Raw genomic sequence first — 27,655 nt, 5'->3', positions numbered from 1 at the left:
AACCACGCAGTCTACTTCCCCCCCCACCTTTCTTCCCTCCGCTTCTGGAAGGACGGGGAGGAGAATCAAAAGAATGCAACTCCCACGGGTTGAGATAAGAACAGTTTAATAACTAAGGTATAACACAAACCACTACTGCTACCACCAATAATAATAATGATAAAGGAAATAACAAGGGAAGAGAATACAACCGCTCACCGACCGGTACCTCACCCCCACCCTCCAGTGATCCAGCCCTTCCAGGAACTCTCAGTTCTACATCCCGGGCATGACGTGCTGTGGTATGGAATACCTCTTTGGCTAGTTTGGGTCAGGTGTCCCGTCCCTGCTTCCTCCCACCGTCTCCTCCTCCCTGGCAGAGCATGAGACTCACAAAGTCCTTGGTCAGTCTAAACATCGGTGTTATCAGCTTTGTTCCCAGGCCAAAAGTCAAAAACACAGTGCTGCAACAGCTACTAAGAAGGAGAAAAACTGACTGCTACTGCTGAACCCAGGACAGCTTTGAACAGTGGAGTGTTGTCAAACATATAGCAAATTAATGATCTATTTAAAATGTCTCTATTGGATGCCGTTATGATTTCTGTCCAGCCTGAGATGATCACTACACTGGCAACCTGGAAAACTTTTACCAAAGGTGTGCTAGCAGCTTTATTCTTATGCACAAAATCGACATATTAAATTCACACTGAAGTGCTTACTCTAGAACAAGCATTACAAATCCACTCTCTAATTCACTTAGGAACACAAGCAATTTCATCTATACCTGTGTATTAAGCCACCGTGCTTACCTACTTGCTGTGATTTGATTGCCTGTTTTTAACTAAAGCGCAGTATAGAATCTCTGCCCTAACTGTACTAAAAACTACAATTCAGCAGCAGTGAAAGTCAGGCATGTTTTGCTATGAAGAGCCCCAAAACACTGTCCCAGCAATGTCTTTGATTCGTCACTCTGTTGCAATCACCTTCTGACTATTGTCTTCCTTTAGGCTTCAGAGCCTAAGCCGAGCACTGAGGAATCCACTGGGGATCCACAGCATATTTGAAGTGGAAGTCCACATCTAAAACGACTGTCTCCACAACTCCTGGGGAGCTCTCTTTTAACATCTTCCTCATAGTCCTTTTACCCTTGATTTTTCTGTCACTAGCTCCCTTTTTGCACTACAGCTTCACCAGCTGAGAGGTAGATGATGTTAACAGATGATGATTAGCTAGATTTGACCAAGATACAACTCATAATGTTACTGCAGAATGTGATGCTCTCCCATTCAGTTCTTGAAGTGTGTCCTGGGTTCAGCAGTAGCAGTCATTTTTCTCCTTCTTAGTAGCTGGTGCAGTGCTGTGGTTTTGACTTTCAGCCTGGGAACAATGCTGATAACACCGATGTGTTTAGCTGTTGCTGTTTACTCTGTGTACTCTGTTTTCTCTGACCAAGGATTTTCTGAGTCTCATGCTCTGACAGGGAGGGGGGGGAAGCCGGGAGGAAGCAGAGACAGGACGCCTGACCCAAACTAGCCAAAGAGGTATTCCATATCACAGCACGTCATGCTCAGTATATAAACTGGGGGCAGCTACCAGGAAGAGTGAGATCACTGCTTGGGTCAGGCTGGGTATCGGTCGGCAGGTGGTGAGTGGTTGTATTCTCTTCCCTTGTTATTTCCCTTATCATTATTATTATTGGTGGTAGCAGTAGTGATTTGTGTTATACCTTAGTTACTGGACTGTTCTTATCTCAACCCGTGGAAGTTACATTCTTTCGATTCTCCTCCCCATCCCTCCGAGAGCAGGGGGAGAGAAGGGGGGAAGTGAGCGAGCAGCTGCATGGTTCTGGCTTGCCAGCTGGGCTTAAGCCACGACAAAGTGCAAGGCTACACCACCAAAAGTCAAACTTGGAGTACAGCACAGAGCATGCAAAAGCAGTATTCATGACTGCCAGAATAAATGTCATTTGCATAACCAGTCATTGGGAAAGCATTTGTCAAAAAGATACATCCTTTTCCGGCTACCAATCTGAAAATGCTAATATATATGCTGCTAAGCAGTATCAGCGGCAGTGAATTGGATGAATGTACGGGAAAGGATAAAGAAATGTAAATCATTTCCTTAACAGGTATCCAACATTGATACAAAATACTTCTGAAACAGAAGTTTCTTGCTGAGAGCATCTTCATTATTTTCAAGACAGAAGCTGCTTGATGACCATGTGGAGAAAGCAATGCACTTCTCTGGTTTTATGACAGACACTACAACCAGACTTTGAAGAAAGTAGTTTAAACAACGCAGATGAAGTTCCCCTGTGATTCATTATTTCCTTGACACGAATAGTTGATGAAACAGTTACAAAAAGCATTACAGCTTTCAGTGTGGGACTGGAGAATATGTTATGGTTATATTCTGTTACTCTCTTCAGAGAAGGAGTCAAACACAGACCTATTTTCTCTTTGGAAATGATGCCCTAAGAAACTGGCAAAGATGCTCATGTATCAATTAATCAAAAAGAACATCTGTTCTTTTTCAAGAAAAGACAGGAAAGGAAAAGGCCCTTCTAGGCAAAAGTAAGATGATTTTCAATCTACAATCTACAAAGTTATCTTTCCTTGAATGCCACGTACACACACTGTCAGTTTAGGGCCATTTAAAGCTTTTTGTAAAACTGGAATGATGTCCACAACATCTGATAGGAATTACTACTATCCTTTATCATTGCTATTAAGTAGTGTTTTAAAACACTGTCTGCCACAAATGGGAGAAATGAAAACAAAAAGTGCTACAGGAATATATATACACTAAAACCCCCAAACAAAACCAAAAAACCCCAATGCAACTACACGTAAAAAATGCAAAGTCTTTGCAGAAGCACACATTTTAGTTGTCAATACCTAAACACCATGTAACGATGAACAGTTGCTCTTGTAAGAGCACAAGTTGCTCTTGCACTATGCATGGCAAACTCAATACTGAGGATCCAGACAACTCCTCAAGAAATGGAAGTAATTACAATTTAATACAATTTGTAAATACAACCTGAAAGTCACAGAAAGGTAACAAATATAATATATGTCTTGATGCTGACATACAACATACCTTTTTGTAACAATGAAGACTTTGGGTTGAATGGGATGAAGTGCAATACAGCCAAGTTATAAACAAAAATGAGAGTGACTATATCTAATGCCTATTTGCTAAACATTTATAACAAGAGGGACAGCATATACTTGTAACTACTTCCACTTTTTTAATGCCCTTTGGTGACAAATCTGTGAAGCTGTGGACTACCTGAAAAGAAAACACTGATCCTGTGTAACCAAGCTTTCTCCTAAAAATGTGCTTGACTTACCTACACTTCAAGACCACAATAAGTTTTCTGGGGAGACAGGAGGAAACCAAGAGATATGCACATTCTAGAATGCCAACAACCTCACAATCAGTGTGTCAGTCCAAGTTACCAATGCATAGAAGACTGATTTAACAACTGAGCTGGAGTCAGTCCTACTGCAGTTTTACAACAAATAGTGAAACAGCAGCATGAGGAAAGACTTAAGCAAGACAAACAAGGTCATACTCCATAGCCCAGTGACTGAAAATAAGTGACTAGATGGGGCAAACATCTGTTCCTTTTCTTTCTACAAAGCATAAAAACTTTAATGCTACACATTAAGTGGCCTTCCACGGAACTGAACAGCCCAATCCCTAATTAGGATCAAGAACCTCAGCACAGGACTCTAAGCTGTTCCATGAATATCCGCTTCAGCTTTTTATTGAATCAGCCTCAATGAACTTCATTTCTCATGCCCCCCATGCCCCAAAAACTGGAAAAAAGTATCCAAAGCCTCAAAACCGTAATGGGAGTAAAAAAATCCTGCTTCACAGCAGTGAATATTTTGAAAATCCCTTCACTAGCATGTGTCAAATAACTTTTTTCAGATACTTAGAATCATAGAATCATAGAATACTTAATTACTTATTGTGAGGCTCAAAGCCAAACTCAATGAGGCAATGAGATTAGCATTATAAGATGTTCAGTCTCAATTTACACAGATGTAAGATAACTTGCATTTGTCTTTCCAGCAACTTTGAGAAGTTACAGTGTTTTCTTATCAATGTTTAAGGAAGTAAGTCAAGTCTTGCTTAAGAGCCTTACTTGAGATTCCGACTAGAAAACTTTGAGCACAAAGCAAAGGATAAATATGTAGAGGACAGAAAGTCAATGGAATGGTAATCTTGCTTTTTCAGTGCACGCGTTGGTACACACGTAAAGTTTTAAGCAATTATGGCATAAGGATAAAAAAAAAGAGTAAAAAAACCCGATTTTATTTAGATGCCTTATTTTCCTGGGGGCAGTCAAAAAGGACTGTCAGAAGTTCCATTTACTGAAAAAGAATTTCTATATTGCATGCCTAGTTTTGTTAATCCTTCCAAAGGCTGCTTGTCTAGAATACAGTTGGCCAGGATATGGCCTCTGGATATTTCAAGCATGTAAAATACCTTCGGATCTCCCTAGTGTCTGCTTGGTCTTTTCCACTGAAGAAAGAAACCAAACTTTATTTTAATTATCTCTACTCTTCATGATGTGCATTCTTAAACTGAGTGATTTCTTGAGAGCAGCTGTCACATAAGCGTAAGTGGTATAAACTTAGAATCTTACACAACTTTACTTTTTTCCTCACTTAGAAATCAGAACCTAATTTAAAACTGTAGGACAATAGAAACATCTGTTCATTTTTGAAGCTACCAGTATACGAAATATTTCAAACAATAGCAAAACAGACAAGTAAAAGCAAAACATCAAGTTCCCACAGGCTACAACTTCAACATTCCTTCTGATTATTATCTCATCATGGATAGGCAGAGAGACCAACAAGTATTCAACATACCTGCTCCAACTTCTTTTTCTTCTTCTTCAATGTTGTTTTTGATACTGTCATATTCTTCATCAATTGCCTGGTTGCCACGCATTTGAGACAAGATTCTACGTGCTCTCTGAGTCTGGCCTTTCTGAATGAGCCAGCGAGGACTTTCAGGAAGAAACAGGAATCCAAAGAACTGTATAACTGCTGGAACAGCTGAGAGGCCCAGCATGTACCTGGAAATAAGTAAACAAAGAAATAAATGCCTAACATTTGCCTATAAAAACATGCTATGAGAAGACTCGGTTGACTGAGGAGTATGTCTCTTGTGTAAGGAGATGCCAGTTTTAAAATGTCTAACCATACTATTGAAAATGTCTAACTATAAGCAGAAACACTGAAAAACAGTCTATTTTACCAGCACAGCGCTTAACACGAATTCTTTTAGAGACTCTGCCCTTAACTCTTCAGCCATCTACAATGTTAGGTTTTAAATCAAAACTGAATTTGGGATGGCAGAGGCAGAGGAGGGGTTACTATATTAAGGATAGTTCTCTACTCAACAGAGAATTACCACTGGCCAGAGAGTTATGCTTCCAGGGATCAGCACTGATACCTCTGACAACACCCACAGATATGGTTCACTCCAGCTAGTGTGGGGGGGAAAAGACTGTGAAAGACAAGCATACCACCAACATTCATGGGTTGTTCTGGTCTATACACATCACGTTTTTATATTCTGAAATAAAACACTGAGAAAATTAACAAGAACTGCAGACTAATGTATGATTTTGTTCTGTTCTTTAAACCTGACCTTTTCTCATTTGCACTTCACTGAGATATTTTTTCATTTCCATTAAAGACTTTAAATGGTGCTGATGTTACCTGTACATTATCATAGCTACCCTAAGTTTCACCATCAGTGGTTATAATCATTAAAATACCTCTAGAAAGTAGCCCTCAGACTGAATACTGAGGTGGTCTGTACTCATAAACAGGTTCACACCTTGACATCAGTCAAAAGATTAAGGAGACATGCTAATCTCTCCTCTAGCTCCTCTCTTCATGCAAACTTTCACAGAGACAATTCACCAGTCTCTCACTTCTGTGTTTTCATAAAGCATGCTATGGATGAGACTGCTAATGGAGCAGTAAAGAGAGCACAATGATCATGGAAACCTTGTTTTGGGGCAACAAACCAAATGTTTTTGTCAAATCCAAATGCATTTTGGATGGAAACAGAAAAATACCTTCTTTGAGGCATTTGCAGACTTAAGAATGACAAACACGAGCAATACAACAGGGCAGAAAACTGAAGAATGAGAACAAGAACACTCAAAGGTAACGGAAAGAGGATGGCCATCCCAGGACAATGTGCATGCAAGTCAGTCTTCCCATCCCTCAGCTTCTTCCTAAAACCAGCAAAAATTTCCAAAGTTCATATAAGTAAATCTTGCTCTAGAAAGAAATCTGTGAGCAGATTTCTCATTTTCTAACACTCCAACATCTCGTTATTTTCTAACACTTCAAGAATGGTGAAGCTCATCATTAGTTAAAGCATGTGGAAGGATTATTAGCTGAGTAGTCTTCAGCTAACATATCTAACAAGTGTCACTAACTCACTTATGTTTCCATTCCTCATTCACTAATGTTCTCATTCATTAATAGTCCTCATTTCTTCCTATGATCTTCCCTCTCCACAAACATTTTGTAGCTGTATACAGAATAACCTTTACACATACATCACTGAAGCTCACCAAATTGTATATTCAATGTCTGCATTAGAGTAGTATTTAGAAAGCTCTTTCTATTTCAAATGAAGAGTAAAACAAAACCATGGAGATTAAAAACACAATCACTGTATTCTGTCACACTGCAAACAAAAGAACCTTTTAATGCATCAAAATAAACAGATTTAGTCTTTACACTCATATTACCTAATTTCTGTTCCTCCAAAGCCCTTCAGTCTCTTATATGCAACAGAGTCTCCAGAACTAAGCAGCTGGGTGCCTGCAATCATCTTGGGAGGCAAAATCAATTGAGGCCCCTGAAAGCTCAATCTAGACTGTTAACGCTACCAGTTGGACTCTATTGAATAGATGTTTATCGCAAGCAAGACAAAAAAGAAATGTACAGAAAGTGCTCACTCACTAATGTCAGCTTCCAATTGACATACTTCTCATCAAAGCTGAGAACAAGGAGCAGGCCAGAAGGAAAACATTCAGTTAAGAGCACACATCCACTGCAAGTTCAAGAGTTTATGCAATTTTCAGATCAAGCAATTTTGATCTAACCAACTGAGAGTAAAAGCAGGCAATTTTAGATGTCTCAAGCATTGAGCCGGTTTTCAGAAATCTAATAAAGTTCTTTCCTATACAGAGTACAAGACTTTGCATCCGAAGGCAGATGTCTAGCAGACCTGAAAAAATCCAGCATGAAATTTAATAAGTCTGCTGTAACATTTCTCCTTCTCAGACATACTGCTGCAATACTATTAAGATGGCATTAGCCAGGTTTATAAAGCTAGCCTGACATCAGAGTAAGGTTAAATATTTGTTTTCTTTGGTTTATTTTTAATTTCATATCCAGCATTCCCTAGAACAAGCAGAGCCAAGAAAAAGTAAAGTTCCTTACTCTAACTGGAGTGTAGCACTCCAATACTTAACCATTCAGTCACTAAGAGCTACAGTAATCGCTGTAATTTTCCTTCTTATACGTGATGCCTCAGGAGTGAACATCTGTGATTTCTTCCCATGCATTCACTGGCCACTCTTCCCAGGTGACAGACCATCTGTACTCTTTCCTGCTCAGTGTTAGGTTGCAGAAAACTAACTGCGGGCAGACAAGTACACAATCCCCAGTTAACAGCTCCAGCATTGCAGGTAAGAATCCTCGGATAGCTCACCACTACCATAGCCTCAGCTTCTGCCCAATGAATCATCAATAGTTTCACTTCACTCAATCCGTTGGAACACTACTAAAAACAGAGCATTAGCAAAAGTTATTCAGCATGAACCATCAGGCTGCAAGTAACAATTGTTCCTCACTACGCAACACACCATACTGAATCTGGAAGACCGTGCCCACCAATATGAGAGAAAGCTATAAACCAGGAAGCAACGGATCACTAAGACAGTCACACAACTTTATAGTGTATGGCATAAAAGAAGAAGCTGAGAGAACTGGGTTTGTGCAGCCCAGAAAAGAGATGATCAAGATGAGATCTAATTGCATCTTTCATAACTGAAAAGGAGCTCATAAAGAAGATGGAAAAAGATTCTTCTCTTATGTACACTGTGAAAGGACAAGAGTCAACAGTCACAAGCTGCAACACGAAAGTTCAGATCAAAGAATGAGGGAAAACAATTCTTCGCAGTAGGAGTAACTGAACATCTGAACAAGATGTCTTGAAAATTGACGTGTCCATTGTTGGAGATTTTCAGAAGCCAGCATCTCGCACAGCTCTGATCAAGCCTCTTTGTCTTACTCAATCCACAGGCTCTAGATTTTACTTTCAATTTTTTTTAGTTCAGTTGGGTTAAAGGCCTGAATTATGCCAGAGTAGAGGGGTTTTTGTTCTAAGCAGGAGAAGCTACACCAATGTGGAAGTCCTCAGAGGAGTTATGCAGTATTTTAGTTGGTTGGGCCTATCTAAGGTACAGTGGCATCAGTGTTTTACACAAAGATGAAATCTACATTTGACAATGATTACTGCCTTCCATCTAATCTTCTACTTTAGCTAAATATATTTACAAAGTAACATATCAAAAGATGGTAACTTGCATGTGTATAACAAACCAGAATGATATTTTTCCCTTAAATAATCATTTACCTACAAATGTACTTGTCAATCCTGTGTCACTGCTTGATTTGAAAACTGATACATTCTGTATCACAATGCTTATCTTTTCCTAAGAAGCCCAGAAGTCTGCTTTTGTGCTACAAAAACTCAAGCTAGTGAATATCCCAGTTTACCTGAACAATTAAACAAAAACCACCAGTCCAATAAGATCAATACCTGACAGATACTTTGTTAGCTTGTATTTTTCTTCCAATGTGCTAGTATTTACTGAAACACACAGGTAATGAACACATCTTTACCTCCTATGTCTCAGGGCACTAATAGGGAAAAAAAACCCAACAGATATACAGCCACAAAAGCTTTTCCCAGCTGAATCCCTGCTTGCTGAAGTAAACTGAAATCGAAAAACCTGTCTAAACAGAAAGTGCACAATGTCTCTAACAGCAGCACAGACCCAGAGCTCCACTTCTAAATAAATATCTTGTCCATTCCTCTCACCCAGCCCCATGCATAAGGGGCCATTACATTCACAAATTATTTAGGCTAAAAGGTAATTAAAAATAATGAAGCAACTACTGAGTAACTGGCATCAGGTATCAAATACTTCAGTTTGTATTTTACTTGGAAAAGCATTACTGCACGTCATTAACTTTCCTCAAAATGGAGAGTATTTCTTTACCTGCAGAAAGGGATTAGCAATCCTACAAAACTAAGGTTTTTTTTCAGTGAAGGCTGCTTCTCAATTCTCCCTAAGTGGACACATAGTCTGCCAGAGAATGCAAATGCACTACAATAAAAAGGTCATGAAAAGCTTCACATAAAAATGCAAACTGCTATTTGCATTTGAGCCAAGGTAACCAATGCATTTTCAGAAAGCACAAAACAAAGCTAGAACTTGAAAATTAAATTAAAATTAAACTAAATCATCATTAAGTGATTGTTTTTTAAGATCAAAATATCACATCTGCTTGTAAAAGAGGCAAAGGAAACAATTGCATGGACAAAAATGAAAAACCTCAAAATTCCAGAGTCTTCAAACATACACAAATTAAAGCATAGATTAATTAAGAAAACACTAACTTCTCATTTTCATGCATATTTAACATTTTAATGTGTATTTCTTTACATATTACAGAAAGATCAGCTTCCAAGTTGTTCTGTGTAAAAAGTCCCAAATTAATTATTCCTAACTTAAACCTCCAATGACAGTGCACCTAAAAATGAAGCTATTTAGCTCCATTACAAGCCAGAGAACATGGTATTTAACTTGCAAGGTTTTGCGGGTGGGATCCTTCAAATTAAGATTTTCAAATAGCAAAATTACTCCAGGCTGTAGCAACAGAAATCAAAGGCCCTACAACTAACGTCCCTTTCCCAAGAGTGTTTGAAGACAAGAGCACACATAATCAAGCACAAGTTTCCAGAATTTAGAATGTACAGTGTAAGTTATTCCTCCTACACATTTCTGTTAATTATGTTTTCAAGTCAGCAAGTAAAATACCGAGCCACTGAGATTTCTCATCTCTCTCAAATGACACACCACTATAAATACAGTAGGTATACGGGTACAGTCCAGAATCACTTAGCATTGTCTCCAGGAAGAACATAATATCCAGAAAGTAGAATAAAATAGATTCATATATTCTATAACCTAAGCTTTCAACTAGGAAGTCATGCTACAATGTCCTTCAATTCTGTGCTCAGTTTAAGAATACTCAACATACACCACTATTTTGCAAATAGAGCATCACTCTTCCTGGAAATTCACTTTCTGAAAAATCACCATGTAATTATTCTAAATGCAAGAGGCAAGTTACTTTCATAAACATGTCAACCATTCAAGCTTGTTGAGGCATATTTATTGCTCATCCATTTTAAAGTTTAGTGAAGTCAAAACACCTAAGCATACTGTGAATATGAAGCCTAAGTGAAAGCAGTACAGATATCATTTATGGAGACTTAATTATTAAAGTTCCGTTTCAGTATACAGCTTTACCACTTTATACATAAACTCTATTTTACCAACAAGAATTATAACAGCTGTCAACCAAATCACAACCCCGCCAGCTTTGCTTTTAGCAAGGAAGATTCACAAACCTCCATCCATCCTTCGCGAGGTAGCTGAAGATTCCATCAATGACACTTGCAAAAAACTGCCCTCCAGTGATGAACAGAGTGTTAATGGTGACTAATCTGCCTCTTAAGTGTGGCGGAGCAACTTCTGCGATGTACACTGGCACAGTCATAGATGCTACACCTACAAAAATAAATTCAATTACAATTATAAAATAGAAAAAGATACTATATCTCCTTTTCATCATAAAATAGACCATTTTGTGCTGGTTTTGGGCTGGAGTAGAGTTAATTTTCTTCATAGTAGTAGTATGGGGCTGTGGTTTGGATTTGTGCTGGAAACAGTGCTGATAACACAGGGATGTTTTAGCTAATGCTGAGCAGTGCTTACACAGAGCCAAGGGCTTTTCTGCTCCTCACAGCACCCCACCAGCGAGCAGGCTGAGGGTGCACAAGGAGCTGGGAGGGGACACAGCTGGGACAGCTGACCCCAACTGACCCCAGGGATATCCCACACCATGTGGAGTCATGCTCAGCATATAAATCTGGGGGAAGAAGAAGGAAGGGGAAACAGTAATGGCATCTGTCTTCCCAACTATTATGTGTGATGGAGCCCTGCTGTCCTGGAGATGGCTGAACACCTCCCTGCCCATGGGAAGTGGTGAATGAATTCCTGGTTTTGCTTTGTTTGTACAACTTTTACTTTACCTGTTAAACTGCCTTTATCTCAACCCATGAGTTTTCTCACTTTTCTGATTCTCTCCCCCATGCCCCTAGGGGAAAGTGAGTGAGAGGCTGTGTGGGGCTGAGTTGCTGGCTGGGGTTAAACCACGACAGGGCATGAGAAGCAGTGGCTGAACCTAACCTGGCTTTGGTGCCCAGTAACTCCATGCAATACCACCTCTCCTGCCCTGAGTGACTACCATAACAGACAGAGCCCGAAGTCATGGACTAAATGAACTCGGTGGACATTTATGGACATTTTACAGTTATTTCACAGGGATGGTCCATAAAATAAGGGAATGGTATCTGTGTAAAGCATGGGAAGGGTGGCGGTGGGTAATAAAAATGTATTGGATAGTGTAGGACCTGAGCATGATGTAAATGGTATGGAATAAGGGGTGGAGAATGTGCTGGTTTGGGCTGGGACAGAGCTAATTTTCTTCAAAGTAGTTAATATGAACTATATTTTGGATTAAAATTAGGACCCATTGTTTACAAAATTAATTCTATCTCAGCCAAAATCAGCACACATTTAAAAGGAACAAGCTGGAAGAATTTGATTTCCAGGTTGCAGAAGATAAAAGAAAATACACCTAATGCCACAGACATACCCAGAGCAAATGGGCAGACACGCTCTGGTTGCTATTGGCTGTATTTGCAATACAGTTCAAGGTTTGATGTAAAGACACAACAAATCATAGAATCATAGAATAGTTAGGGTTGGAAAGGACCTTGAGATCATCTCGTTCCAATCCCCCTGCCATGGGCAGGGACACCCCACACTAAACCATGACACCCAAGGCCTCATCCAACCTGGCCTTGAACATCGCCAAGGATGGAGCATTCACAACCTCCCTGGGCAACCCATTCCAGTGCCTCACCACCCTCTCAGTAAAGAATTTCTTCCTTAGATCCAATCTAAACTTCCCCTGTTTAAGTTTTAACCCGTTACCCCTTGTCCTATCACTACAGTCCCTGATGAAGAGTCCCTCCCCAGCATCCTTGTAGGCCCCCTTCAGATACTGGAAGGCTGCTATGAGGTCTCCACGCAGCCTTCTCTTCTCCAGGCTGAACAGCCCCAACTTTCTCAACCTGTCTCCATACGGGAGGTGCTCCAGTCCCCTGATCATCCTCGTGGCCCTCCTCTGGACTTGTTCCAACAGTTCCATGTCCTTTTTATGTTGAGGACACCAGAACTGCACACAATACTCCAAGTGAGGTCTCACGAGAGCAGAGGAGAGGGGCAGGATCACCTCCTTCGACCTGCTGGCCACCCTCTTCTTGATGCAGCCCAGGATACAGTTGGCTTTCTGGGCTGTGAGCGCACACTGAAGCCGGCTCATGTTCATTTTTCCATCCACCAACACCCCCAAGTCCTTCTCTGCAGGGCTGCTCTGAATCTCTTCTCTGCCCAACCTGTAGCTGTGCCTGGGATTGCTCCCACCCAGGTGTAGGACCTTGCACTTGGCATGGTTAAACTTCATCAGGTTGGCATCAGCCCACCTCACAAGCGTGTCAAGGTCCCTCTGGATGGCATCCCTTCCCTCCAGCGGATCAACCGAACCGCACAGCTTGGTGTCATCAGCAAACTCAATCCCACTGTCCATGTCACCGACAAAGATGTTGAACAAGACCAGTCCCAACACCGATCCCTGAGGGACACCACTCGTTACCGGTCTCCAGCCAGACATTGAGCCATTGACCACAACTCTTTGCATGTGGCCATCCAGCCAGTTCTTTATCCTCTGAGTGGTCCACCCATCAAATTGATGTCTCTCCAATTTAGAGACAAGGATGTCATGTGCGACAGTGTCAAAGGCTTTGCACAAGTCCAGGTAGATGACGTCAACTGCTCTGCCCCTGTCCATCAGTTTCGTAGCCCCATCATAGAAGGCCACCAAATTGGTCAGGCAGAATTTCCCCTTAGTGAAGCCATGCTGGCTGTCACCAACCACCTCCTTGTTTTTCATGTGCCTTAGCATGCCTTCCAGGAGAATCTGCTCCAAGAGTTTGCCAGGCACAGAGGTGAGGCTGACTGGTCTGTAATTCCCCGGGTCATCCATTTTTGCCTTCTTGAAAATGGGGGTTATATTTCCCTTTTTCCAGTCTTCGGGAACTTCACCTGACTGCCATGATTTTTCAAATATGATGGCCAGTGGCTTAGCAACTTCATTCGCCAGCTCCTTCAGGACCCACGGATGGATTTTGTCAGGTCCCATGGACTTGTGTACGTTCAGGTTCTTAAGATGGTCTCGAAACTGATCCTCTCTTACAGTGGGCCTAGGGTCTTCATTCTCACAGTCCCTGCGTTCGCCTTCCAAGACTTCGGTGGTGCGGTCAGAGACTTTGCCAGTGGAGACTGAGGCAAAGAAGTCATTGAGAACCTCAGCCTTCTCCAAATCCTGGGTAGCCAGTTCTCCCGATAGCTTCCGAAGGGGGCCTACGTTGTCCCTCGTCTGTCTTTTACTCGCTACGTACCTATAGAATCCCTTCCTATTATCCTTAACATCCCTAGCCAAGTTCAATTCTAACTGGGCCTTAGCCTTCCTCACCTGGTCCCTAGCTTCCCGGACAGCATCCCTGTATTCTTCCCAGGCCGCCTGTCCCTGCTTCCACCTTCTATAAGCCTCTTTTTCCTTTGAATTTTCCTGAGCAGCTCCTTATCCACCCAAGGAGGTCTCCTGGCCCTCTTGCTGCACTTCCTTCTGGTTGGGATGCAACACTCCTGAGCTTGGAGCAGGTGATCCCTGAATAACAAGCAACAGTCTTGGGCCCCCCTGCCCTCTAGGGCTCTGTCCCATGGAACCTTACTGAACAGGTTCCTGAAGAGGCCAAAGTCTGCTCTCTTGAAGTCTAGGGCAGTGAGCTTGCTGCACGCTCTTCTCACTGTCCCAAGGATCCCGAATTCGACCATCTCGTGGTCACTGCAACCAAGGCTGCCCTGGAGCATCACATTTCCAATGAGCCCTTCCCTGTTGGTGAGCACGAGGTCAAGCATGGCACCTCTCCTTGTCAGCTCCTCTATAAATAACACTCTTCAATTCACATGGCATGTATACTAAAGTTATTAAAAAGCATAAATATATTTATAGTTGTGAAACAAGGAGATGCTGTGATTCAAGAAAGCACACGTGAGTCAAAGTGACTGAAGATGCCAACTGTTCACAGCTCTGAGTTTAAACAGAACATTAGCATGGTTTCCATCTCCAAGAAGAAGCATGGCCAAGCATTATTATCCCTATTATTATTACCATGTAATTTCATTATTGTTATATAGAACAGATTGTTTCTTGAGTTTTTTAAATGTTTAAAAGCATTCCATATGCAGTGCTAAGAACTCTTACTGCCATAAGGAAGCAACGACTGAAGCTAAAGTGCAGCTAGTTGCCTTTTATTCTGTCACACACTGGTAGTATTTCCTACGAATTATGCTGTTGTGGTTTAGACCCAGCTGTTAACTCATCACCACGCAGCCACTTGCTCACCCCCTCTTTCCCCACCCTGTGCAGGATGGGGAGGAGAATCAGAAGAATGTAAACCCCATGAGTTGACATAAGAAAAGTTTAATACCTAAAGTACAATACTAATGATAATAGCAATAATAATAATAATGGAAATAACAGGGGAAGAAAATATAAAACTAAAAGGAGAAAGGAAAAAAATAAACCCAAGTGATGCACAATACAATTGCTCACCATCCATTGACCAATACCCAGCCTGACCTGAGCAACAGCCTGGGCCTTCTGGATCACTCCCCCCATGTATATACTGGGCATGACGTGCTGTGGTATGGAATACCCCTTTGGCTAGTTCAGGTCAGGTGTCCTGTCTCTGCTTCCTCCCAGCTTCCCGTGCAGAGCATGACAGACTGAAAAGATCTTAATGGGGATAAGCATTACTTAGCAACGACTAAACCATCGGTGTGCTATCAGCATTGTTGTCAGGCTGAAGACAAAACATAGCACTGCACCAGCTACTAGGAAGAAAAATAACTCTATCCCAGATGAAACCAGGACATTTGCGATGGCTCTACATGAGCCATTTGAGCAAAAGAGAGAAACGCCCATGAGGAACACACAAAGAAGCATGCTCACACACACAAACTGTAAAAACAGGAGTCCAACAGCATACAAAGAGCAAAGCTGGATGCGGTACATGTTCTGCTCGTCCAAATTCACCAACAAAGTCACACCATTTAAAGGAAATTTATATCCATATTTTCTTAAGAGAACCGACAGTGCCAACCAACAGCAATTTCTTTTGTAGTTAAAACTAGCAGTACCTTGCTGGCACACACACAAAACCACATTTCAGCTGAAGCCAGCTGACATACAGCTTGAGTAAGGCCAAGCACCAGCAGAGACATCACACCTTCCAGCTTGGGGCACCTCTACTGGGTCCACACCAACAGCCCCATGGCAGCACAGACCAGAGCCACACCCACAGCAAGAAACGGGGTCACCTAAGGGTGTGCATGTGGCTCCTGAAGCATGGCTACAGTTCCCAGCTCATGTCATGATAGAAAGGCTTTGTCACAAAATGGCTTCGGCCAGTGCCTCACTGCCTGACTCACCAACTAAGAGCACAAAATCACCTTTAGTAACAAGGTTAAAACTGCTGGGAGCCTCCAAAAGCCTGAGCAAGGAATATAGATTGTTTAATAATCAAATGGCATCAGCAGATCTGTTGTGACGAGGGGTAAACACTCACAGCAGCCTCTCAGCGTGATAACCCAGTTCCCGGCAGAGCCTCCCAGGACACGCTAATGCCTCCTCCTCCTCCTCCTCTGACCGACTGAGCAACCCACACGGAATAATAAAACCACAGAAAAGTGTCAGGGAAAAATAAAATCATTAAAAATTTATTCAACCATTTCTCAAAGCCAACCAGAATGCACCATGGAAGGAAGCATTCACACAGCCCGCTGCACGTTTGACAGAGGCAAATTTTCAAACATAGTCCACCATTAGGGATATTTCTCTCGCATCCTTCACATCAGCATTTGAACTAATTACAATTAAAGTGATGGATACAGCACACGTATGAGGAAAAGCCTTTATGGGAAATCACAGCAGCAGCTCCGCTTTCTGAGGAACCGCATGAGGCAGCAGCTCACGCCGAGTGGAAAGGAATGACCTTACAACGGCAGCAGCCCTGGCACGGGGAGGCTCGGCCTTCCCACTCCCCGACCTCCCCTCTGCCTCCAGCATGCCATGGCCATGGCCATGCTCATGCCTCATGGCCATCTTCCCACTGCCGGTACTGGCCTGGCAGGATACCCAGCTCCATGGGGCCAGGCATGAAGCCTGGTGTCACCATCTCTGCATGTGATGGACAATGGAGGGCTAGGAAAGCCTCAGCAGAAAAATAAGCATAGAGTAATGCCCCTGCTACACCCTAAACAAGCTTCTGATAACCACCAGCTTTGGTATTCATCACTCAATGGACCAGATCTCTGAAGGTTTTTCTTAGAGGCCATTCATTCTTTGGCTCTCTGCTACTCTATTTAGACTAATCATCACTAAAAAAGCCACGGGAACTCAAAGATGGGGGAATAAAGTCTGCTTGCCAGTGACTATTTTATCATTTGCCCCATAAAAAACTTTCCCTGCTGTTTGCAAGTGTAGCATGGAAATGAGAAAAGATGACTGAATGAAGAGCAGCAGGAATGAAGAGACCAAGCGTTCCAACAAAAAGCTGACAGGCACAGAAATAGAACAAGGTCTTGCAATAAATGCAGGGAAGAAAAGCATAGTTGTGTTTCTGTCTTTCAGGAGACACAATGAGAAAACTGACCTTACATCTTTCTCTTGGAAGCTACTGAAGGTCAGTCCTCGTTAAAAACTTTACTAAAATAACACAGTCCCAAGGATATCTGTATGTGGATTTTACTGGAAAGCAGTTAGAAAGATGTGTACAATCAAAACCAATATGTGCTCTCTAAAAAAGCTACTTTTTTTCCCCATTAACCTCTTAATGAAGGCTGATTTTACACAGGATCTGCAGAGAAATCTTGTTCAAAACATGCCAGCCAAATCTGCTTGTCAGGCATCCAGAAAGCAGAGCCATGCCACTGATCAGATCAACAGCTATGGCTAACGTTCAGTGCACACCATCAGTCCTGAGACACTGATAGAATCACCACTAGCTCCGGCTAACGCAACACTTGGTATTTACAGGTGAAACTAAAGCCTGTTGCTGTAACATAAGCATAGTGTGAAAGTTAAAATGTGTTTGTCTTGAACAAGAGGGCACCATGTAGCAGGAGATTTACAGTTTCTGCTGTGCTCTTGCCACAAAGTTAAGACTACAGGAATTAGCAGAGGAAGGGGAAGCTTGTACACCGCAACAGTCCTGTCACAAACCAGCCAATGATACCAGCTATTCAGTTGGTATTAATACAATAGTTGAAATTATTTATTATCAAACCTGCAATGAACAGGACATGATTTCTCAGGAAAACCTAAAGAGCTGGAGTATTAGTTCACAATCACACAGAATCCTTTAGATTGACAGGGATATTTAGAGGTCATCTAGTTCAACCCCTGGTCAAGCAAGGTCAGCTAGAGCAGGTAACCCAGGAATAAGTGCAGATAGGTCTTGACCATCTCCATAGGTGGATCTCCAATCAAAATGATTCTGTGATTCTGCAGCTCCTGTGTCAGCTTTTTCACCTGAGACTTTTCATAATGCTGCTCTCAAAACCAGTCTTTTTGGCTTTGTACTCAGACCTTACTTCCCCTACTAAGATTCCCAAAACATCAAAACAAAAACCTCAGTTCAGATGACAAATTATGTTACATATTCCAGTTATCATTTAGATACCAAAACATATGCTTTGCTACTCCAAGTCTGAAACAGAGTGTGGCAGGAGGTTTTGGGAAATGGGGGGAGGCAATACAGAAAGCCTCCCCAGTTTGGCTGCCATCCAGGAAGCATTCACACAAAAAACCAAAGTTCTGTCTAAAAAAATCACTAGGAGTAAGTTATTCTGAAACAGATCAAAATAAGGAAAAAATCATACCACTTTAAGGAAATAATGGCTTAGATTCCATAATTTTATTTAAATTACATAGTTGTTTTCAATTGCCTTAGAACGCATCAATGTTCTCCAGATTTTTCTCCTCAAGTTTCAATTTAAGACACAGTAGAACATCAGAGAGTAAGTCCTTGGGAAAAGGCACAGTTGGATGCAAGGCATTAAATGCTAATCAACTACAAAAATCTCTAAAATACATAACCAGTATTCATTATTTAGTTATTTTAATAGCTAGATATTAAAGAAATTTGAAAACAAAGAACAGCTCTCCTAGCAAAATAAATATGGCTGCAATGGAATCTTTCATTAATCTTTCATATGAGAATACTTTCGTTTACAGTTAGATGACATTTTATAATATGCTTTCACTGTTAAACTTCTCACACCAAATAAAAGATTCTTGCTGCAGGCAAATATGTTGCTACCTAATAAAGCTGATAAGTGACAAGGCATGAGGAAAAGAAAATGAAACAAATTAACTGGAAATCTGTCAGAGAAAGTTTAAGCTCTATACCGCACACCAAAGCTATGAAATCCGAGACAAGGGAGCAGCAAAGCCCAGTCTTTACTCACTTGAGTAACCAAGGCATTAACCTTCTGCCCTCGTTAAGGAATATAGTTCAGAAAAAATATAATAGAATGTTCCTTAAATTTAGATGACAAGATGCATGTAATTATTATGTGGGAAGCATTAGAAGACAAGATGGACTGAAATAATCATATTAAACGTTTTTTCACTTCCAAGATCACTTAGGAGAGTAATTATTTGAACTGCTACTACCATCTGCAGACTTTCCATTGGAAAGCAGAGACATGAGTGCACAGCTCAATTTTAAGACAATCAATAGAAAGCAGGTGTGAAAAGGCATCTTAGAAACACATTACCCCCCAGAAAGGTACTTTCAGTATGAATATGTAAGCATTATAAAGTAGTCTTTAAGAAGCTCAGGATTGAAGTCAACAAACCCACTCACAGGAGAGATAAAAACGTCATGAAGGAGAAATCCTATGATAATTAGGAGAATTAAAAATAGATTTTAAGAAATGAGGTTAAGGTAGCAAAACAAAAGGACTAAACAAGGAATCCTAGTTCTTGTTTATAAAAAGCATTGGGGAATATGGAACTAGGGAGATGGAATATTTTTAAAGACTTTTTTAAGATCAGATGGACACAAACGTGTCCTGTAAAGACCAGGACTTTCACTACAGCTTCAGTCATGTGTCCAGCAGACGTGAAGGAAGGTGCATCATAAAAACACATGAGCAACAAAAGCTGGAGACAGGATATTGAACAAGATGCATTTTTATTCCTAGCATAATATAAAAGGCTCTAATGTAGTCGGGATGTAAGTGTTGCTCATTTCACTAGTGTCAACCAATAACCAGTGTCAGCATCAGCAGAAACACTGGGAAGGATTCCTGACAAATTTTTGTTGTTGCTGTTTAGATTCCTACCTAAAAGGTTCAAAAGTGTAACTTTAAAAAAATCTTACCCATTGCAATCAACCTTTCACACTTAGGAATAAAGAGGACTGATGGTAACTAGAAATGCTAAGGAGGCATGCCTAGGAGCTGGTGTAGTTCTCTCCCTTCTTCTGTCCAGCTCACGCTGACCCTTTGCATCAACAGCAGGTAAACCAGGGAATTCAACCAGCTGAGGATATCCACCTGCCCATTATGGGGTCTGTACCACTTAGGTCCCTTAAACAGTTCAGAATGAGTTCAAAAGCCTGTACTGGCCCCTAGGCAGGACTCTCTATGATAATGGAGAACTGCCATGGGACTCAAGACTGTCCAATTGGAAATTAAAATCAGGATGTGAAATAATCACCAAAAAAAAAAAACCAAACGCAAAGATATCCCTGATTCTATTTCAGAGTACAGTCACCAAGCAATTAATCTCTATCAACTACAAAGAACATTCACAACTTATTAAAGAAATATGTATTTTTAGGAGTTCCAAATGAACAGGCAGAAACACAAATTACTAAAACATCTCCTTTCAGGAGGATACTCCTGGGAATGAGGCATTCTTCACTAACATATAAAGCTGTACTGAGACACTTAACCAAGGTAATAGTTTTGTTTCTTCACATATCTTAGAATGAACTTGTAAGAGCAGATTTTCATTAAATGTTAAACTTTAATGCAACCAACTTTAAAGTTCACTCAATTAAGAAGCTGTGCCTACTGGTATATTCTACTTGTAAAGATTCCAAGCAGCTTTAGCAAATGATTCCATAGGCGGAGGAGGATTTGTGGAGGCAACCTGATGAAGCAGCAAGTATATGGCACAGAGAATCGGGAATTAAATATTAATAAACAGCTTAATAGAGGTTGTTATGCTATGAGAAAGTTTGAATACGAATTCAAGGCTTGGCTGTTGTTTGGCTTTTGGTTTTGTTTGGTTTGTTGGGCTTCTTTTAATTAAATAGTAAATTCCAAACAGGAACAGAAGGAAATTTGCCAAGGCACAGCTGAACACAAGGCTAATGCTTTCTTCCAGCAACTTTGCAGGAAATCTGATAAATTCCTTATATGTTGGATATTGGACACGCAACCTAAATTTAGTGCCTTGAAACACTATTGATCCCAGAAGTACATCAGATTATACAGAGAAAGAGACTTTCATCAAGCATTTTGTTCCAGTTCTGTTCCCACAAATTATGCTCCAAGGTTTTTACTTTACTTGTGACAAAAATGGCATTCTTGCCAACTGATAATTTTTAAACACTGCTCACATCTGCGTAGTAATGTTCAAGAGGGTAAGGGCAACACACTGGTTAACTTTTTGAAAGTGACAAGTTCCACAATAATTGTATATTCTTCACTGTCAATCTAAAGAAGAATCCATTTAAGTACTTTGTGGAGAGAAGAATGTCTATCATTGATAGAATGGGTACGTTTTAACTGCAAAGGATACTTATTTTAAAAGACCATTAGCATTCACGAACACAGGAGGTGTTGGTGGCTGCCAACAATCAGCCACGTCTGTTCTACAGACAACCCCACAACATATTTTAATTACATGGCTTAACCTAAATGAAAATTAAGCTTTTTCATAGTCTTGTAGAGTTCTTTTCTGCTCTTAAGAGTTAACACTTCAGCTTTCAGTAATGACAGTCAGCCTAAGGGGATATTAGAGTGCCTTATTAACCACGTTAATAGGAAATACTTGAGAAAGCAGTACATTTGAACACTGTTCTAGTCCACTAATCACTTCCCTAGCAAATAAAGCTAAAATTGTCATTGAAACAGCTTGGTTTTGAGTGTGAACATTAGGGGAAAGCTCAAATCCCCTCTGTTACCTAGGCTTCCCACTCACTGCATGTATTTAGCAAAAGGAATTATCAGCAGTTTATAACTGGTTACTGAAAGTCATTTCAAGGATGATTGGCAGCACGCTTCCCATTTCAATCTCTCCCCTACATCAGATTAGTAGAAGTCCATTTCTTAGCAGTAGCACAACTGCACTGTGCTACAGCAGAGCTGAGATACTTAAGGGCAATGGGGCAAACCACTAGCACTAAAACCACATTGCTTTGTGAGAACATAAATCACAGTAAGAGGCAGATTTAGGTGCATCTCCTTGAGAATGGGGGTCCAACATCAGCAGACTTCATTACAGCCTTGTATTTTCTTTAAACATTCATTTATTAAATCAGAGAGAGCTGGTTCATCACAGTTGAAGAACCTGTACACTGCTGAACATCTAATACACTAAGTAATTGCAGATCTTTATGTTCCTATCTAGCCACCAGCTCAAACTATAGTGAACAATATTACAACTAGTGCCAAAACCCTGTTACCATGTGGTATCCAACTGTGAAGGAATGCAAGGACAAGAAAAATCCGAAGAAAAATAAATTAAGCTCCTCTCTAGATGACACTGTTTCAAATTTATAGAACAATCTTATCTTAATGAGCCTGGATGAATAATTCCCTCTGTTGAACACAAGAAAGTTTTTCACTGTTGTGCGTAGCAATAAAGATCAGGAGCACAGAATCTTTCATGGACTAAAAAAACCTCAAATTGTGTCCACTCGAAACAATCACTACTGTCACACTGTAAATGCAACACTCTCAGAAAGATAGCATTAGCCTTTGTGAAGTACATTTCCAGTTTCAAACTTGCCCTTGATTGAAAGATACAGATGCAAACACAGCTCATGAAAAATGAAGATCCTTACACAGAGTACAATTCCTGTGTAATGAGAATGCTAAGACCTTTCTCTGATATCTTCAGGGCAGCATCTTGCAAGAAGAGCATAAAGAAACCACATATCACAGTAGAGAGACATGAATATTCAACAAATTGAGTAATCAAGAAGGGCTTATTTATCACAGTACTTATTTTTCTACACTGAAATTCTGCAAGGCAAGGAATCTTTTTAATCTGGAAACTGGATGGTTATGCAACAGGAAAAAGTAAGGAAGCAAGACAGAAGGCAAGACAGCGAAGAATCTACCATGTACAAGCTAGAGTGTGAAAGTTAATTAAAATAACTTAGTTTACTCATTTTATTAAAAGAAAACTTTGTTTAGCAAAAACTTGAAAACATACAAAAAAATTGCAGGAATCTTTAATACCACAAATGCAGCAAACAGAAAATACTACCCACAGCCAGAAAACTGCAAGCATTCAGTTCTACCACATCCGGGTGTAGAGGGGGATACAAAACGTCCCAATCTGTGGACACCAAAAGCGTAAGTAGGAGAGCTAAAGGGCGAAAAATGTTTCTTCCCTGGGAAATTTATCAAACAGTAGGAACCGAAAGAAAACTCTACATGAAAGCAAACAGAATTGAGGAAGCTTTTAAGGTCAGATGAAAGTAACTATTTATAACTGTTAGAACCACTTTAACTGTGGGGTTCTATTCAACCTCAGCCTCAACGTTAGTACTATACATAGAATAGCTCCTTTTGTGAGGAGAATTTTTGAAACAACCACTTTTTCTATCCAAAGTTATTTTCAGGTTACTCAAGGTTACAGTAATCCAGAAACATGTTAAGAGGAAATTTATTCGGAGTGGCAAAGTCAGGAGAGAATGGGATTTAATTAACCAGACACAACATAATCAAGCTAAATATCCAGAAAATTTGAAGCAAAGATCTATCCAAAGCACAAGAGCATGCCTAGCACTACAGATGTCAGGTCACATTTTACACTTCCCAGCAAGCAGAATTAGTTACCCATATTCAGCCTTTCTTTATGGCCAGCATATATTCCTTTTACTGCAGGTTGTGAAACACTCAGTCAGACATCTCCCCACTCAGCTGCCCTAGATTCTGGGTATCCTACTGCGGGACCTCCTTCTCCCAGTGGGCCATACTGGGAACCTGTGCTTGTAGTTCATGGCTGGAAATCCCATTCCAGAAAGCTGGAATGTTTAAAACAAGTTACTCCTTTCAAGCTGCTCCAATCTATCCACAGGTCTAGCTTTAAGATTTACCCCGACTCAGGTTACTTCAAAACATTAATTACGATGATCCCTAAAAGAAATCCAGCTAGCAGACAGTGTCATAAAAATGTAGGAATTGAACTGGTAACTTATCAAGCTAACTCATCAGTGACAGTTTCTTTAAAATATATAAGCAAAGTAATTGGTTGCTAACCTACACTTACATTTTCAATAAACAAAAGAGTTTAAATGTCGTTTATTGGGTCACCTACACAGCTATCAGTTATCACCTTTCAACCCTGAAATGGATTTGCTCCTTTTTCTAAAGTGATCCAGACAGGAGCAGATGAATTATTTCTGGAACAGCATTTTTTGGAAAGCTGAAATAGAAAAAACTCTTTCTCAAAAAAGTATGTGTTTATGTGTGCAGAGCTATGAAGAGGAGGGAATACCACTAATTTTCAATACTGAATTTGCTACTGAATCTCAATGTTGGGTATGCATAGCAAAGGTGAGGCACTGGAATGGGAGCTTGTGAATGCTCTGTCCTTGGTGGTGTTCAAGGCCAGGTTGGATGAGGCCTTGGGTGGCATGGTTTAGTGTGAGGTGTCCCTGCCCATGGCAGGGGGGTTGGAACTGGATGATCTTAAGGTCCTTTCCAACCCTAACTATTCTATGATTCTAACTGTGAAAGAGTGCACTTCTGAACCATTATAACAACACAACATTAACAATCAGCCCTAAAAGTGATTAAAAGCTACTAAAAGCAACTAGCAAAAAATCCTAATTTGTTTTCTTTCTGAATTAATTTTGAATAAGCAGTATCTGCAAAGATTCTGTGAACTTACAAGCTGCAGAATGTCTTTCATTGTGAGAGTGAAGCAGCACAGATTTTTATCTAAGGGCTGGAGCATCTCTCCTATGCAGATGGGCTGAGAGAGTCTGTCTTTTTCAGCCTGGAGAAGAGAAGGCATTGGGGAGACCTTACAGCCACCTTTCAGTACCTAAAGGATGATCCCTTCCAGTACCTAAAGGGTACTGGAAAGCTGAAGAGGGACATTTTGCATGTAGAGATAGGACAAGGGGGAATGACTTTAAACTGACAGAGAGGAGATTTAGATTGGACATTAGGAAGAAATTCTTTACTATGAGGGCGGTGAGGCATCAGAACAGACTGTCAGAGAAGTTCTGTCTGCCCTATCCCTGGGCTTTGAGCAACCTGCTCTAGTGGAAGGTGTCACTGGCCCATGGCAGGAGGGTTGGAACTGGATGATCTTTAAGGTCCCTTCCAACCCAAACCATTCTATGATTCTACGATACAATTCTATGATTTATACTACTCAATGCAACCTTTATTTTTAATATGTCACAAAACTTCTCACTTCAGAAAATGAGCAGTTTATTTTTCTTTCACTTGAAAATTATAAATACAACATAGCAGCTTTCTTTATGACAGCTTGTATAAACAGGTGAGGCAAACACTACTTAATCTACTTTAAAAGGGAAGCTTTTAGTTTAAATAAATAGTAATTGATGTAAGCAGTGCTTTGTTGTTGACATTCTTTAGCACATGCAGGCTATGCACTATACATGCTGCTTGCTTACACCTAGGAAAAACAGACAGATGAACTTGGCCAAGTCCTGAGGCAATCACAGCCAAAAATAAGGAGCTGCTTCTCCAGCCAGTGGCTCCTCCCCTTCCAGCAAAGCAGCATAGCAGGATGCATATCCATATCTCATACCCCATTTCCCATTCAAGACTCCTGATCTGGTGGTTGACACAGACTTGTGCTAAGGGATGAGATCACAACAAGCACTAACTGAGCGTCAAAGGAGCAGTCATCCAGCTCTTTCTGCTGACCCAGCCAGCAAACAGCAATTTCCAGAAGGGAAGTATGGGTTTACAGTGAGCCAGGACTCATCTGCATAACCATTCATATATACTAGAAAACCAGCATTCTGAACACTGTGCAACCTTTACATGGTAATTAAAAAACAAAACAATCACACACACACAAAAAAAAACCCCCAGAACAAAAGCTGAATGCTCCACGGATTAGCAAAGATGTTCTGTGCAGAGAAGTTTTAGTTTCAGAGGACTGAAAGCTACACATAAAATGCATACTCCCTCCCAGCTCCGCACTTTTGTTTATAAATCTTCTCTTCCCTAGTTCTACTACAGTGATTCTTCAACTTACAATAATTCTAAGAGAAGTGGTTACTGGAACAAACATGAACAAGCTTTAGTAGCTAAACTATAGCTCAGCTAAAAGCATGCCTTCAACTTAGACCTGAAAGCCCTCTTCAGCTAAAAAGTAATTTCGTTTTAGCAGTGCCTCTGTCTACAAGTGCAATTATTAAAACAAATAAACCAGCTAACTTTTCTGTAAACTGCTTTAGGTTCCATTGAGTTAACCAAAAGTCCAGCAACTGACTCCAAACATGCAGCTTAAGATAAAGACAAGAATTGACTTTCCTATCTACCAATTGTCATTAATTTAAAAAACTAATCTAGAAAGACTAATCCCATTGCAAACTTAGTATTTTAGAAAAAAACTATGGAGTAACATTGAAAGTGTTCATTCACTATTCAGGAAAGCCATTTCACTGCTAGTTTACATTCCCAGTAATTTTGTGCTTGCAAGGGGTAAATACATTGCAACCATCAATGCAGAAAACTGCACTTTTATATTAATTACTACATTTAGTTACCCACTTCTGTGAAAACCAGTATGATTTGTAGGAAGACAGGTATCAGTTACATGGTTTCATAATTATTGCTCTAAAAAATAAACCAGAGCCCTGTAAGCCTTTTACAGCCTAAGGCCTGATGTTAAAAAACAAGTTTCAATTATATTATTATAATGCAAGTAGCATTCATGACAGTAATGTAACTATAACCATCATTATAATGAAAATAATATGAATTACAGTGACTGCTCAGTTTCCTGCCATACTAGAGGTCTTATACACAAACAAGATTATGTCTACCAACACAAATGATCCATGTTGAGATAATAAAACACAATTTTTTGACCATATGGGGAAATAAATGGTGTCTATATTTGCAGTACTGGAGGCTGGGGGTGTTGGTGGCAACCAGCATAGTACTTCTTCCTCAAGACACCTCCTTCCATGGCATGCATGTTTTGCATGCTAGAAAGAGTAAAGGTGTTCCCAGTGCACATGGGTTAAGTCAACATCTGGAGTCTACAGTCCACATGCTGCACATTTCTTTGTTTTATGAGAAGCAGCACAGCTTAAATCTCTAGCTTCCATGCCACTTCTCCCCATGGTCTGGAGTTTCCTCAATACCATTTCAATAATAGCTGCTGGGTGCCAGTGGAATGCAACTGCAATAGGAAAACATCCTATGGGAGAAGCCCAGGTAAAGAGCTTCCAAGGAAAGCCTTTATGTCTAAGAAAGGGTTTTGACTATCAGGACAGGGATCTTGAACTACACTGTCTTTAGCAGAGGGACAAACCAGTGCTGAACTTTTTCAGGCCACATAAGTTTACTCCTTGAAACGACTTGTGATAATCTAGATCAGCAGTTGCAACTGCAGGATTCCCGGTGTAATAGTCAAGCTGTCAAGGGATACAAGGGTACTTTAATCTATTTTGGTGTGTATTTACTTCCATCAGTAGCTTAAACTGACAAAAAGGAGATGTTACAAGTGAAGAATGAGGTTGCTGCATTTGTGGAAAAAATCCAAGACACTAAAGGGAAAAAAGGAACTGATAACCACTCCATTACCAACATCTAAGGGAC

General features: G+C 40.5%; 1 protein-coding gene across 1 annotated transcript in view; it reads right to left on the bottom strand.

Moving 5' to 3' along the window:
• Positions 1–27,655, bottom strand: part of SLC2A13 (solute carrier family 2 member 13) — a gene marked incomplete at both ends in the record, with an annotated part of 166,198 nt that overhangs the window by 121,610 nt on the left and 16,933 nt on the right. The window contains 2 exons of the mRNA XM_080610693.1: positions 4,872–5,080; positions 10,744–10,903. Coding sequence (XP_080466819.1) covers positions 4,872–5,080; positions 10,744–10,903 — 369 coding nt within the window. The remainder of the gene's footprint in view (positions 1–4,871; positions 5,081–10,743; positions 10,904–27,655) is intronic.

This window comes from Psittacula echo (assembly GCF_963264785.1).
Source record: "Psittacula echo genome assembly, chromosome: 1".
NCBI classification, from domain to species: Eukaryota; Metazoa; Chordata; class Aves; order Psittaciformes; family Psittacidae; genus Psittacula; species Psittacula echo.
Note: the sequence above shows the minus strand (reverse complement) of the source record. Positions and strands in the feature narration are given on the sequence as shown.